The sequence below is a fragment of the Fusarium musae genome, chromosome 10 (assembly GCF_019915245.1).
Source record: "Fusarium musae strain F31 chromosome 10, whole genome shotgun sequence".
Lineage (NCBI taxonomy): Eukaryota > Fungi > Ascomycota > Sordariomycetes > Hypocreales > Nectriaceae > Fusarium > Fusarium musae.
The window spans coordinates 498,334-512,435 of record NC_058396.1 but is presented as its reverse complement, the minus strand read 5'-3'; the positions used below and the strand labels follow the sequence as shown (position 1 = coordinate 512,435).

The 14,102-nt window shown below is 48.5% G+C and overlaps 8 protein-coding genes across 8 annotated transcripts; 4 read left to right on the top strand and 4 right to left on the bottom strand.

Annotated features, from left to right (window-relative positions):
• Positions 1-1,065: 1,065 nt before the first annotated feature.
• Positions 1,066-2,814, top strand: J7337_012334 (uncharacterized protein; the record flags this gene model as incomplete). Its single annotated transcript, XM_044829860.1, has 5 exons — positions 1,066-1,382; positions 1,432-1,786; positions 1,838-2,626; positions 2,676-2,718; positions 2,798-2,814. The coding sequence occupies 5 exons, from the start codon at positions 1,066-1,068 to the stop codon at positions 2,812-2,814; spliced, it is 1,521 nt and encodes a 506-aa protein (XP_044674776.1).
• Positions 2,815-3,361: 547 nt separating this feature from the next.
• Positions 3,362-3,900, top strand: J7337_012333 (uncharacterized protein; the record flags this gene model as incomplete). The annotated part of the gene is made up of 2 exons (XM_044829859.1): positions 3,362-3,549; positions 3,612-3,900. The coding sequence occupies 2 exons, from the start codon at positions 3,362-3,364 to the stop codon at positions 3,898-3,900; spliced, it is 477 nt and encodes a 158-aa protein (XP_044674775.1).
• An 80-nt stretch (positions 3,901-3,980) lies between these two features.
• J7337_012332 (uncharacterized protein) lies at positions 3,981-4,808 on the bottom strand (the record flags this gene model as incomplete). The annotated part of the gene is made up of 1 exon (XM_044829858.1): positions 3,981-4,808. The coding sequence occupies one exon, from the start codon at positions 4,806-4,808 to the stop codon at positions 3,981-3,983; it is 828 nt and encodes a 275-aa protein (XP_044674774.1).
• A 399-nt stretch (positions 4,809-5,207) lies between these two features.
• On the bottom strand, positions 5,208-5,754 carry J7337_012331 (uncharacterized protein; the record flags this gene model as incomplete). Its single annotated transcript, XM_044829857.1, has 2 exons — positions 5,208-5,402; positions 5,455-5,754. 2 exons carry the CDS (start codon positions 5,752-5,754, stop codon positions 5,208-5,210), a joined length of 495 nt encoding a protein of 164 aa, XP_044674773.1.
• An 841-nt stretch (positions 5,755-6,595) lies between these two features.
• J7337_012330 (uncharacterized protein) lies at positions 6,596-7,032 on the bottom strand (the record flags this gene model as incomplete). The annotated part of the gene is made up of 2 exons (XM_044829856.1): positions 6,596-6,963; positions 7,029-7,032. The coding sequence occupies 2 exons, from the start codon at positions 7,030-7,032 to the stop codon at positions 6,596-6,598; spliced, it is 372 nt and encodes a 123-aa protein (XP_044674772.1).
• A 34-nt stretch (positions 7,033-7,066) lies between these two features.
• On the bottom strand, positions 7,067-7,505 carry J7337_012329 (uncharacterized protein; the record flags this gene model as incomplete). Its single annotated transcript, XM_044829855.1, has 3 exons — positions 7,067-7,102; positions 7,153-7,364; positions 7,430-7,505. 3 exons carry the CDS (start codon positions 7,503-7,505, stop codon positions 7,067-7,069), a joined length of 324 nt encoding a protein of 107 aa, XP_044674771.1.
• A 1,445-nt stretch (positions 7,506-8,950) lies between these two features.
• J7337_012328 (uncharacterized protein) lies at positions 8,951-9,547 on the top strand (the record flags this gene model as incomplete). Its single annotated transcript, XM_044829854.1, has 2 exons — positions 8,951-9,190; positions 9,236-9,547. 2 exons carry the CDS (start codon positions 8,951-8,953, stop codon positions 9,545-9,547), a joined length of 552 nt encoding a protein of 183 aa, XP_044674770.1.
• A 2,802-nt stretch (positions 9,548-12,349) lies between these two features.
• J7337_012327 (uncharacterized protein) lies at positions 12,350-12,925 on the top strand (the record flags this gene model as incomplete). The annotated part of the gene is made up of 2 exons (XM_044829853.1): positions 12,350-12,577; positions 12,635-12,925. The coding sequence occupies 2 exons, from the start codon at positions 12,350-12,352 to the stop codon at positions 12,923-12,925; spliced, it is 519 nt and encodes a 172-aa protein (XP_044674769.1).
• Between the last annotated feature and the right edge of the window lie 1,177 nt (positions 12,926-14,102).

The following is a 14,102-nucleotide window of genomic DNA, read 5'->3' as shown; positions in this document are numbered from 1 at the left end:
TGATCTTCTGTGGTGGCATGAGGACGGTAGATCCCGTATGCGACCCGCAAGATACTTTGCTCCGTCTTGGTCTTGGGCGTCCATCCCAGATGGCAACCTTAACTACATATCAACAAGGTCATGTGTTGTCGATGAAGGATTTGAAGTACTGCATCACGATATTAAATTATCGTATCCTCAATCTCAATATGGTACTGTCACAGGTGGCTTCCTTTTGCTCCAAGGGCGCATTATACCAGAGGAATACTTGTCTGACCTCAGAAACCGAGAGTCCTACCATTATCCAACACATATTATCGTAAATGGGCAGAACTCAATCGCAATTTCATGCTCCGTTATTCCTGACTATGGTCTGGAGAGTTTTTACAACAGTGAATATCCTATTCAAGGGATATGTCTCTGTTGGGACGAAAAGAGAACTACAATTCGCGGTATTGTACTTCAAAATGTTGAATCGGACTGCTATCGCAGAATAGGCCTTTTTTCCGTTGAATTGGGAATAACAGGTCCGACTTGTCAAGATATATCATTTGAAGAATGGACTCAAAGAAGGCATATATGTTTAGGAATATGGAGAGAGAATTTACAAATTAGAAAAGTAAAGGTAGTTTAGTACTTTATATTATAAAAGAAATTATTTATACTCTCTATGTAAATAAAACTAAGGATTTAAGAATAGGCTCTTTGATGTAAGCAGTGGAGGATGAGATGTCTGGATAGATCCACCGGCCCATGGTAACATACCGACCTACCTTGGGTACAATTGACGGGGGAGCTTGCCAACAACCCGAATCATCTCCGTGGCCTGAACTCTCAGTTGAAAGATATACTACAGAACAGGGCTAGAAAGAGTCAAATCGGAATGTTACCGATGTTTTGGTGTTGATATTCGGAAATTACCCCGCATGGAAACTTCCGATGCCTTGGTAAGTGCCGTTGATGTTGTGCAACCACCAAACAGGTATCAGCGGGGTAGAATCTTGTTAAAAGCAGTCAATCGGCCACCGTTTCTACACGCTTTACTGTGAATCAGAGGAAACTTGCAGACGCTGATAAGTTTGTAAAATGATCCTGGATCTCTTCCTTCAACACCCGTGGGCGTATCTGGCAGCTGCCCTTGTTGGACTACTAGCCACAAAGCTCCTCATTAACAAGTATGGGAATGGCTTGAACGGAATCCCCGGACCAGCTTTGGCCCCTTTCACGGACCTCTGGCGCTTTCTTGTCGTGTATCGGAGAAGACCAGAAGTGACACAGATTGCTCTACATGAAAAACACGGCAGCGTGGTAAGACTCGGACCCAAGACGGTCTCGATCGCGGATCCAGCTGCCATACAGACAATTTACGCCCACAACTCAGGTTATACCAAGTCGGATTTCTAGTGAGTCACCAGGGCGATGAAAAGAGTTACACAGATTAACAAGCGTTAGCCCGGTGCAACAGACCATCAACAAGAGTGGCAAGAGGCTCATCACGCTCTTCACCTCACAGGATGAAAAGTTCCACTCGCAGCTCCGACGATCCGTATCAAATGCTTATGCCATGAGTACGCTCGTTCAATTTGAACCATTCGTTGACTCCACTACTACCGAGTTCTTCAAACAGCTTGACCAACGATATGCCAACCAAAATGATATCCTTGACTTTGGTACATGGCTGCAGTACTATGCATTTGATGTCATTGGCGAGTTGACGTACTCGAAGAGACTAGGCTTCGTGGACCATGGAAAAGATGTGGATAATATTATTGGAAACCTTGAGTGGTTGCTTAACTATGCAGCGCCTGTATGTTCCCCTGCAACCTTGACTGGGTCTACTAATCTGACGGCCATATAGGTCGGACAACTGCCAATCCTCGACAGCTTGCTCCTCAAGAACCCATTAAGGCTACAGCTTACAAAATGGGGTTTCACCAATTCATCCTCTCCCGTCGCGATATTCGCCCGCAATCGAATGCTCGCCCGCGTCGATCCCGAGAAGCTCGGCGACATGAAGTTCGACCAAGACAATGGCCGACGAGACTTCCTCTCGCGCTTTCTCGAAGCCAACCAAAAAGATCCAGAGTTCATGAATAACGATAGAGTGCTCGCACTGACTGTAGCAAATATGTTTGCAGGCTCAGATACAACGGCGATTACATTCCGAGCTATCTTTTATTATCTCATGAAGAACCCAGATGATATGAAGACTTTGATGTCTGAGCTAGCGGAGGAAGAAAAAGCCGGCCGCTTTACCCGTGAAGACGGCCTTGTCAGCTGGAATGAAGTCCGGGACCTTCCCTTCCTCAACGCTGTTGTCAAAGAAGCTCTTCGATGTCATCCAGCTGCAGGTCTCATGCTAGAGCGCATTGTCCCCGCACGAGGTCTTGAAGTTAACGGTCATCATATCCCAGGCGGTACCATTGTTGGAGTAAACGCCTGGGTTCTACATCGCAACAAGGATATCTTCGGTCATGACGCTGATCAATGGAGACCGTCTAGATGGATCGAAGCTTCGACGGAGCAGAAGAGACGGATGGAGAACTACATGTTTGCCTTTGGTGCGGGTTCAAGGACCTGCATTGGGAAGAACATTAGTTTGTTGGAAATGTATAAGATGGTTCCTGCTCTGTTGCGGCGATACGAGGTAAGACTCAGAGTCGATTGAAGTGCCCTTTACTGAGATGTTGGTGTAGCTTGAGTTCCCGTCCGCGGATAACACATGGCATCTGAACAACGGTAAGTTTCTTCCTTCCCGAGCCCTTGCATACAGCTGCCAGCTACACTTTGTGATATACTGTCTTGATACTGACTTTAGTCCAGCGTGGTTCGTGAAGCAGAGTAACTTTAATGTCCGGCTTAGGCGAAAGCATAAAGTGTCATTTCTTGCGGACGAGAGACAATATTGAACTACTGCGGAAGTAAGCAATTAGCTGCTTATTACCATGGTCAACACTTTGAGAGAATGTTCGTGCGTGAAATCCATCTTCATAAGGTTTCACTAAGGGAGCCTATGATACATACGACCATAGCTCGCAGAAAATACGGGATCCCGTCTGCTCTCCCATAGTCAAGCTGCGAAGCGCTGGATTAGTAGTTGGGTCGGTGACGACCAGCGAATCCCCGGTGTTGTATGTTTTTTTTTTTTGAAGTTTTTCGTGATTTCTTAGTGTGTTGGCTTGATGCACCTCGTTGAGATGTCACAAGTTTTGACGTTCTATCAGTCATTCATTGCTCACGATCACAAAATTCAGCTTGGCCGGAGCAGACACTCCGCATACTGATAAGATAAGAGCTCCTCTCCTGAACCTTTCCAATTCGCTTCCCACTTCATACTTCTCCACATTCCCTCATGCACTGAGTACGTATTGCGCCGAGAACAATGTCGCCATCCAAGACACGTGCTGAGCGTGTTGAAACCGACGTCTTACTGGCCATTAAGCCGGAACACTTGGCAAACATCATTAGCCGAGAGAAGAACCATGAGTATCGCAAGTATCGTCTAAAAGACGGTGTCTCGCGCCTCTGGCTTTACGAAACTGGCAGTGGAGGCGGTCGCTCATCAATCACGTATGTTCAGCACCTCAACAGAAATCTTACCAGAGATGAGAATTCGAACTAACTTTCAGTAGACACATCGCAGTGATTCCATCAAACACCCGCCATGAACCAGGTTCTGTACCCACCGAGCCTTTTGGTATTGGCAATGAAGACTTTAACGCTGGACGCAAGGAGTCCAAGTATGGATATCCGATCCTGGAGCTTTACGAACTTGTGAATCCAGTTACTCTCAACGAAATGAAGACTCGATGGGGCATGGGTGGTGCGCCTATGGGATGGCAGTATGTGACATCGGATCTCTGGGAGGATAGATGGGGCGAGGATGAGCAGAGAGGCGAGAAGGTGAAGAAATTGTTTTAACAGATATCCTTGCTTACTTGGCGTTTGGTGTTGATACCATGAACTCTAATGCTAGTTCTACACTCTGAGAATTTTGACACTCATTCTATCCATTTGTTCTGCTTCAGCCATGCTTCGCACATAACTGGCCACTTTGATACAGGCAACTCCTTCGGGCTATCCAACGCAAATCCGTGAGGCGCATCAGCGAAGATATGCAACTCCACCGGTGCTCCGCCCTTTGTAATGCCCTCTGCTAAGCGATATGCGTTGACAACGGGTACCACTGGATCGTTGTTAGAGTAAACGATGAATACTGGCGGCGCAGGAGATCGAAGCTGAACATCTGGTTGTACAACATCATACAGCTCTTGCTTTTCTTTTGGTGGAAGAGGAGGTTTGTTCTCAATAATTGCGCGGCCAGCTGCATTCGTCGAAATAGGTCCATAACCCAATATAGCGAACTCGACCTGAGGTATTTCTGGATCTGGTGATGTCCAGACTTGAGGATACTCCGCCAGAAGCGCAGCGCCAAGATGGCCACCAGATGAGAGACCGCAAATGCTAATACCCTTTGGCGCAAATCCACTCTCAACCATGATCTTCAGAGCTCTTCTTCCATCATCTAACGGCGCTTGAGCACCTGTTTCGCTGTTCGGGAAGCGATGCACCAGGACGAATGCGTAGAAGCCAAGACTGTTGAGCCATTTTGCGACGGCGACGCCTTCGCGGCCAACCATGAGTTCAACATATCCTCCGCCTCCAAGAATGAGAATGCCGCGACCGTTTGATTTTGGGGGTCGGTAGCCAAATAAGAAAGGGCGGTTTACTTTGGTAACGACGGCGTTGTCGCCGGGGGTATCGAGATCGAAGGCTCCGTCGAGGGAGTCATTGCGCCATAGAGGCCAGGATTGATCTGAGTCGAGCATGGTGAGTTTATGCCAATCTTTTGGATTGACAGACATTAAAGATCAAAGCCCACAGAGGAATTGGCAATGGCAAGATGTTGGAGGTTCGTGGGGTTACGTGTGGAGTTGCTAGACTTGGCCTCGCGGGAACATCCAACCGAGATGCCGAACATTGGGGGTTGGGGTCTTAGACGATACCATCCTCTCCACATTGCAATTCCAGGCGCAAAGCTCTGTCTGCTGGAATACGCTTTCCAGGCACACTTGGCTTTTCGCGTACTTGGTTCACAACTCTAAGGATTCCGAACAGCGTCTTGACTTTGTTTTCTTGGTCAATATGTTTAGATTATTTGATACACTTTATAGGCCTGCCTATTATGATACTAACGCCAATCCCTCCATCTCCATTACTCCATCCTCTTAGCTTGTAGTCGCATCAAAAGCAAGGAAAGTCGAAGCCTTTCCAGCTTCATCCTTATCCTGTGAAATGTTGTTCTGTAACTTCTTGTTCTCTTCCGCCAGCTTGTCAGCGACATCCTCACCCTGCGCTTGCTGAGCCTCCAACTTGAGGATAGTAGCAGTCAGCTTCAAGACCTTGTTCTTGATCTTTCCGCGCTGCAAAACCGTTAGCCTTGTGTCCCTATTGACCTTTGATGGTAAGGCTTACCTGAAGAGCGTCGGCTGCTTCGCCGGAAGCTGCGTCGATAGCAGGGTTGAAGGCCTCATCCTCAGCATCATTTGCAATCTGATTGACACTGTTGAGGAAGTCCAAGTCAGACTTCTCAACAGTCGAAAGGTCTGCTGGCAGACCGCCGAGCTTCTGCAGAGCCTCTTGCTGGGCGTTGCCCGCAGTGCCACCACTAATGGAAAGATCGTCGTACGTTGACTGGCTGAAGACAGCGCGCTTGCTGATAGGGCTGGCGATAGCAGTGGCAGCGAAGCCAAGAAGGAACGAGGTGAACTTCATGTTTGCGTTTGAGATGTGATGCACGGAAGAGGACGGATGGAGGGTGTGAGTGTAAGAGAACAGGCCAGCTGTAAGAAGTGAAAGTGAATTGAGTTTGTGATAAGACTGATGTTGGAATAAGTGGCAGTGTCGTCAAGTCTTTATATGCGACAGAAACATCGCAAAGGAGACTTTCATTGGCGCTAAAGGAGGATGAGACGTTTCTCACGGATTTATGCTTCATCTTCAGGATGAACCTATTCTGGGGTGTAAGCGCCGTGGTAAAACAGTGTATCCTCGATGGTGATCATACTCGCGCTGTGGATTGAAGACCGGATGAGCGGTGATCCGAAAGTGCCCCATTTTATAATTTGTATAGTCTATCGGTTGGCGGAAACGTCAAATGTTAGATCTGGGTCAATGTCGCAATTGAACCTTGGCGTTGCTCCATTTTGGTGAGGAGGCTAGGGGTATCCCTAAGTGTCGCGCATGGTTTCATCGTGCCTCAGATCGCAATTGAGACAATCCACTGCCTCAGGTCCACTCCGTAAGTTCATCCCGAGTATTCGGAAAGTTTCAACTCTAAATACGCGCTTTATGAAACTTATATCTATTGTGATGCGCCGCTTATTTGGATTGTCCTATAGTGCTCACCGCGTTCCGAGGAATGAACTACACCATCGAGGCAAGGTGATTAGAAGCAGAACCCATAGCACTCATTACTTCTTATTGCAAAATTGTCATACCCTATATACACAGAGCATTCAACACCAAATAGCTCAACATCAAGCCGTAACAGCTTAGCATGCCTTCTCGAACACCATGTACTGACCGATGATCAAGTTATGCCTCGGCTGGGATTTTACTCCATACTATCTCCATCTGACCCGACTACTAGAGGTAGATCGTCATCCGAGCCTAAACGTCCCTGAGCAGGATCATCGACTGGGCGACTTTCATCTGATGCTGCAGGTACAGATGCAGCTGGGCTGACATTGTCAGATGAGGAGACAGGTATCGCCTGAGCTGGGCCTCCCTGGCTTCCCGAACCCCGTGCGAGCATACTATACTTCTCAAGGAAACACTGCTCGATGGCACTGGCGGTAACAGTACTGACTACCCACGTGGTTTTGTTTGAAATGGGCTGGATTTCTTCGGTGGTGATAACCACGACATCAACTGCAACCGTAACAGCGTCTCCAGTGACGGTGAGGGTCTCGCGACAGTGGCCTGTATTTCAATGCAGGTTAGCTTTTCATCACTATACCAAAAAATTCGGATTACTATGCACTGACCCATGGTAGTGTTGGTGACGGTTTCAACTCTAACTCTCTCAATAACCCTGACTGACGTTGGGAGGGTCTGGTCTCTGTATCAGCATATCTGTTCGAGCATAGAAACTATGCGACTCAAACGTACCACGGTATCAGTCTTGACAATCGTGTTCGTGACGGTTGAAGTGGATACCGGTACATAGACAATCTTGGCTTTGTCTTCAACACCACATTGTGTGATGTGGCCGGCGCAAGATACCATGACCTTTTCCTCGCGGTGACCTTTCTTACGTTCATGCGCTCTTGCGGTCGTGGTTGAGGTCGATTTGGAGATTTCAGGACTGGGGTCGCCGGATTCTGTACTTTGTTACTGAGAGCTCATGCATGATTGTGATTTTGACCTATGTCCAGAGGCAACTTACCCCTCACAGCAGACGTGAGGCCTGCAAGACAAAGAGTAGCCACGATGGCGGCGCGGGACAGAGATTGTACAAGCATTGCGAAGAGCTTAGTGGAGTGCAAAGCGATGAAGAGGAGGATAGAGATGGAGGAAAGTTTGCGATTGTAGCTTCACTGGGCGGATTTAAAAGGAATGAGGGGATGGGAGGATTATCATAACGACCTCAGCTGTGAGAAGAAAGCAGCTCGATAGCTCTACTGAGCTACAGAGCTTGCCCAGGGTCCAAGCCAGCTAAGCTAAGCTATCCGGGGTCTGGATCTAGCAATGGATCCTTCCTAGCCTGCAGCTGCTCTCGATTGAATTGAGTTCAGCTAGCTCCCAACTATCTACTGAGTAGGATCTCTTTGGACCCTGGGGGCGTCTGCTGTGTAGTTGCATAGGGCTTGCGTACTTCAGCGCTAAAGCAATTATCGAACCATGTAAGGTGATAGCTGTGACGCTGGCTATAGAGTGCAGACAATAGTGCATTTTCACCTGCAGTCTACTGCAGGTAGCAAGCCCATTTACCCCAAACTGCACTTCTACAGAGAGTAGCATTGCTTAAGTGGCTGGCTGGTATGACGCGTAGCGACCCGGCTATCTACAGTCTAAACTATTTAGGACCAAGCCACAGCGGACAACGGTTCAGAATGGATCCCAAACGGGCACGATTGGCGTTTCCCCTCATCCAATTTCAGAGCTGAATATTCATTTTCGGCAATCAGCTACGCCTCAAAGGAGCTGCTGCACACACAAAATTGGCGCACAATGTGCTGCGCATGGTAGCTCGAGCTGGCCGGTCTAGTGTGTGTTGACCTAGCTCCAGGCCCCTCAAAGGGACATCATTCACGCGACAGTGAGATCACCATTACATCGCTGAACACAATCACTGAATTTGGCCCTGTTAGGCGAACTTGCAGTCAGAGTCTCCTCTCCTTGTCATCTTTACTGGACCGAGTTAGGCATTTGAGGCCTTCTTCAACAAATGCGGGCTGGTTCAATGTCTCACGAGACACTATCAGACGCCATGCAGAGCAGCCACATAGACAGATTCACAAAACAACGACATGCAGTAGTTTCTATAGTACCTCGATGTGATGAGATTAGTGTCGGGCTGGATGCACCTGCATTCAAAGATCCGAGCGCGAGTTTCGTTGATCAGGTTAGCCAGCCTCCAAACCACCAGTTCTAACACAAAGCCGGGAATAAGGGATATCGTCTGATTACTCTGGGCTTGAATCGCGGTCAAGTCGTTCTGGGACGAGCTGCCTCTGTCCATAGCCATAGCCACAGTGACGACTGAAGAGCCAATGCGAGTGATGCTTATGCATGCACGAGGGATGTCGGAGGAGTTGCCAAGTAGACATGAGTGAGGTTCAAGAAACTATAAAAGCAGGCGTTTTCCTCTCCCAGATTATAGAAAAATCATTCTCATACCATCGCATTCAACCTATCACCAAAGTTATCAGCGAGTGAAATTTGCGACACAAAATTTCTATCAGTCATGGCATCCGCAGAAGCATTCAAAGAGCTCCCCAGGGACATTGCTGCAGTCGACATCAAGGGCATGACCTATGTTTTCTTCGTCAACTCGAATCACCAGCTCTGCTACCTTAAATCTCCTGGGCTGGGAACCGACGACTATGAGCCTATACTCGTCAAGCTCACAGACGGGGATCTGAAGGTCAAGTGCGGCAGCAGACAAATCGCCGCAGCCGCTTGGCAGGGAGGAAACGGTACAGAAGTGAGTCCAATTCCCCAGCCATCATGAAGCACTCTGACCGTATAGATCCGCATCTACTGCATTGCTCCTGAAAAGGGTGAATGTGAGAACAAGGGTTATATCCAAGAGGTCTCTTTCGGCTCTAGCACTGGATGGGAACATGGCCTTCTTGGCTACAAGGAGGAAGGGAGGCCGTATGTTGATAAGGATGCCTCGCTGACCGCTTGCGTGCATGCCTGGCCTGACAAGACGGATATCAAGGTCTTCGCTTCTGGGAAGGGTGAGAATGGACGCCCCAAGATCACTATGCATCAGTACAGCTATGGGCATAAGAAGTGGCTTCCTAAAGTTATTAGTAACAAGGTCTCGGACTGGTAAGGGCTTTGGGGAAAGGCACTGGCGCGCGAAGTTACGGATTGTGATGCATTGGACTTGTGGAGTACCGTTCTTGTATGTTAGTGATGGGTTGACTCACCGAGGAGTGAATTATCAGCAAGTACCTTCAGGGAACACAGTTGGGCTAAAGTCTGGAACCTTGAGCCTGGTCGAATCTTGTGATAACGAGAGTCAACAAGCAAAGTTGCTTGACTGTGAACTTGACTAGATAGTCTCGTATAGCCCATAACCAAGATGGAAGATTCGATAACTCGATACCAAGTCTCGTCAATGACAATCCAGATCCGCAGACGAGGCGGCTGGCCCGCCTAGATCAGATCATGTGCTCCTTCTGCTACCGAGACCTAAAGAATTGTCTCAAAAAAGATAAATCATGCAGAGTTCTGTTCAATAACCGTTAGTCAATGCTACAGTTTTGCAGCTGAAAATACCAGCTTAGTCTAGTTTGTGTCGGCTGCAGCTACGAACGCTTGCCGCTCTCTTTAGCTTCCTTCTGATACCTGCAGGGTCTCGATGCTCAGCGGTAGCTCCTCAGCACGCCACTTTCTGCACCCCTTGCTAGGGCCCCCCGAGCTATACCTCTGGAGCTCTATCGGAAGCTCGTAGCGATATTTTTCGGGATATGCAATACCTTCAGTAGTTCAGTGTCGAGGTGTGCCATCTCAGCCAGCCTCATGTTCCCCGATGGATGTTCACCCCAGGTTGCAGACACCATAGACCTGCATCCTTATCACGCAACTATTTGCCATAGGTCGTCAATAGTTTGCGTACCAAGACCCCGCGAATCCGGCATCGGCAGGGCTGCCACTAGTGCAAACTTTATCAGTGAACAATGAAGCTTGGACATTGGTTCCCCAGGTTTAGGCCGTTGGGGTCGTGTCCCGCTCGGACCGTTCCTGTCCACCCACGAACTCGTAATCCAAAACCTTCTAGGGAACCTCAGCCCGCCTCTTTCACAACCTTAGAAGTCGATTTGTGGTATCGATTCAGTAAATATACCCTGTTCAGGCGCTTAGGCCTCGCTTTCAATGGTCACGCTATGCTTGTTGGAATCAGTGGCGTGTCTCTCCACCTGACTGCAGCAGCGCATCTCGCCGAATCTCCGATGCTATCGTAAAATGCGGCGGTTGACTTCGACTACCCCTCAATCACAGGGTCAACGGGCAGTCAACACAGTGTCAATCCTCATACTCTAGTCGTGAAACCACAATGGCGTGAGCAGCCCCAGGAACAGCTCTCGTGTACGGGTATTCAAGGCACCGCGATAGGACATAAACAGAGAGCCGCTACCCAGCTATGATAGGTCTTGGATTATCACGACCTAGCAGGACATGTGACTGTTTAGCAATATTACTCGCTAATCAAGGTTCGATCTGGCGGCTCAAAATCGCCATCGAGCTTTGTACAGTCTAGACTTTTCAGAATCGGAACTAAGGCTACTGTACGCGGGTGGTTTCCAAGGGATCGGATTCCTTCCCTTGATAGCTGTTTCCGAAATGCTCGCTAGATCCTTTCTCTGCTTGAAGAGGACGAACGAGCGGGGGAGGGGTTGTGGCTCGGAGCTTCACATCTGCAGCCACTTCCCAAGCTGAAGGAAGCCGGCAAGGTGAAACCAAGTATGCTTTGCGGTCTGCAAGCCTGCCCTGCTCGGAAGACAAATATTTTCCGTGCGGAGATTTGTTCCTTGTCTTCCGTAATTCGCTCTGGCAAGAGCCTACTCCACTTCAACCATCCGCTTGTACGTGAATGGCCTCAATGCTGGCCTTTATTCAGTAACTTGAGATTTAGTGCCAGGTTCAACATGTCCCATGAGATTTCCACTGTCAAAGTTTAGCGATCTGTAACGTACAGCGGTCATGTACTCTGAAGGCACTTTTGTAGGTTGTTCTTTGTTAGTGGCCAACTGAGATTCTGTCTAATTTTTAACTTGCCACCTGGTTTGGCAACCATGATGATGCTCATACGGGCTGATTCTCGAGGGAGCCAAATTGTTGGCCGCTGGGCTCTCATAACATTTAGTTGTTACTTAAGGTGTTTATTAGAAAGCTTGTAGTTAGCTGATACTCCAACGTGTCGAGAACATTGGATGAGCACACAACCGTTGATTTAAGATACTATGTCCCCTTTTCACGATCTAATTCGTCATCCCTCCACACCAACCGCTATACGAAGCTCTCCGCTTACCTATTCAAGAGTTGCCATCAGTAAGTCTACCACATCTTATAGCTCAACAAGGTATCCGAAGTTCATTTGAGCTGAGGCTAAGAAGACCCCAAGACCACTCATAGCCAATAGTGCTGATGCCCACAGCAAATGCTACATTTTCACCAGCTCAATCAACAGACCGAAGCTACGATGCAAGTTCCGAGCCCAGAACCTGACCTCATCCTGCTTCTCCTTTTCATCTGTCTGGTCCTTGTGTGTATAGTTTGCACTAGTTGCCTGATACTCGTCGTCGTCGTGATTAGACTCACCATTCAGACCCATCGAAGTCTACCAATCGAATCTAAGGAGCAGAAGGATATTCCGAAGGCAAAAGTGAAGGAGGAGGTCAAAGAGGAGGCCGAAAAAAGTATAAAGAAGCTGACTGATCCCGTCCAAGACCTCTTTCATTCAGCACAAGATCATCTCAAGCATCCCAAGAACCCTTTCACACAACATCCAATCTCTCAATACTTCCATTCGGATCCTCCTTCAGCAAATATGTCTCATATTCAGATAGCCTCTACCACATCCCTCATGTTTCAACTGAGAGCCACACACTGACGCCTGGAAACTCAGAACATGGTCGCTGTTGCGCAGAATGACGGCAATACCATTCTGTTCCAAGTCAACAAGAACTTCGAGATCATCTTCTATGAGAGTCGGACTCCCAGTGAAAGAATCCCCAGGAAAAAGTATAATATGAGCACCCTCAAGATCAAAGGAAAGTCTATCAAGGTCAACCCAAAGTTGCCCATCATCTCAGCTGTCGCATTCACTCACCCCGAGTCTTGCGGTGGCAGAGCTCAGGTAAAAGCCACCCTCCTTACCTACATATCTTTTTTTACTGACCCTGCAACACAATAGGTCCGAGTCTACGATGTCGACAGAGACAGCCTCTTTCTCCGTGAGATCATCGGTGTTGGTGACAAGGACGAGGATTGGAACGACGGTATGGATTTCAATGACAAGGACTACACTATTTGTGAGGTCAGCGGTCTGACTGCCAAAGTTTTCCAGTCGACTGGCGACAAGAAGAGCTTCCAGATCAAGGTCTACTATCAGCGTGACGGCGCGGATGAGTTTGCGGATGTTTCCTACAATGTCGTGGGTGTTACCTATGAGTGGAGCACTCGACCCAACGTCACCGAAACCTAAGTGACGATCCCTGATCGGACCATGCTAAGACACGACGGTTATGCTGGGCATCGCACTTGTTGTAAAGGAGGGACAGTACATATTGGATCTATGACTATGGTGCCATACTTGTAGCTAAGATAGTTAAATCTAACCACTCTTTGACTCCATCTAATGGCTTGGGGTATTTCTTTAATGCTTTTGGCGATAATGAATCTCACGAAACCTTAGTTCCAGGATGGGCATGATTCAGATCCCCAGAGCGCAACTAAATCATCAGTGCCGACTTCGTTTACTGCACCACGTCTGTTTCTTGGACTATTTTCACCACTTGTGAGTGGCAAGGCTGATGGTCTCGGTGTGTTATGGCTTCTTACTGATCAGTGATAGCCCCGAGATGCCGCCCAGTCTGCCCTATAGGGCTGCGGCATAGCTTTTCTGAGAATGCCGCAAACTGTGACGTCAGCATGGAGAACTACACGCATGTACGTTAGTGACATGGGGAATCCGAAATTCCGCAATCGCTCGGAATATCTACAGTGATCGCTGGGCATGGATCTGAGACGGGTGGTCATGTGTCACGGCCGCTAATCAGCAGAGAGCCAGAAGCATCACTTTGATAGGGATATACGGGCCGACGGCGGTATTTTACTGACAGGTCTTACTTGAGTGGGCTCAGTTTCCTGCCAAGGCCTGTTGTAAGATGAATCGAGCATATAATCGGACTTCACTAGGGATGGGTTGTCAGGATCTCCCAAATCATTGGCCACAAGGACCTCATTCCGTCGTGGGAGACTGCCGGCAACGGGGCTTGAGCAATGTGTCCTCGGCGCGCTAATGCTGTAGAAATAGTTATATAACACCCATGGTGGCCCTCAATTCCTCCAACCTCCTCAAACTATCCATCCATCTTGAGCATGTTTGGTTTCAGATAGCGTCGATGCTGAAGATGTGAACTCTTGTGTAGTTCATTTCCCCAGAAACGTATATGCATCATAACAATACTATTCCCTGAACTTGTCCTCGGTCTCGCCGTTGATCGTCGCTACAGCACCCGAAGAACTCGCCCACCGCCGAAGATATGCTCTGAATCACTGATCAGAAAAGTTCTCTCCAGGCTCTGCGGCCATGCGGCGCCGCAAACCATCCACTTGCGGCGATCGGGCGGAACCGTGAGCGGAGGCTGCGGCGAGTGCGG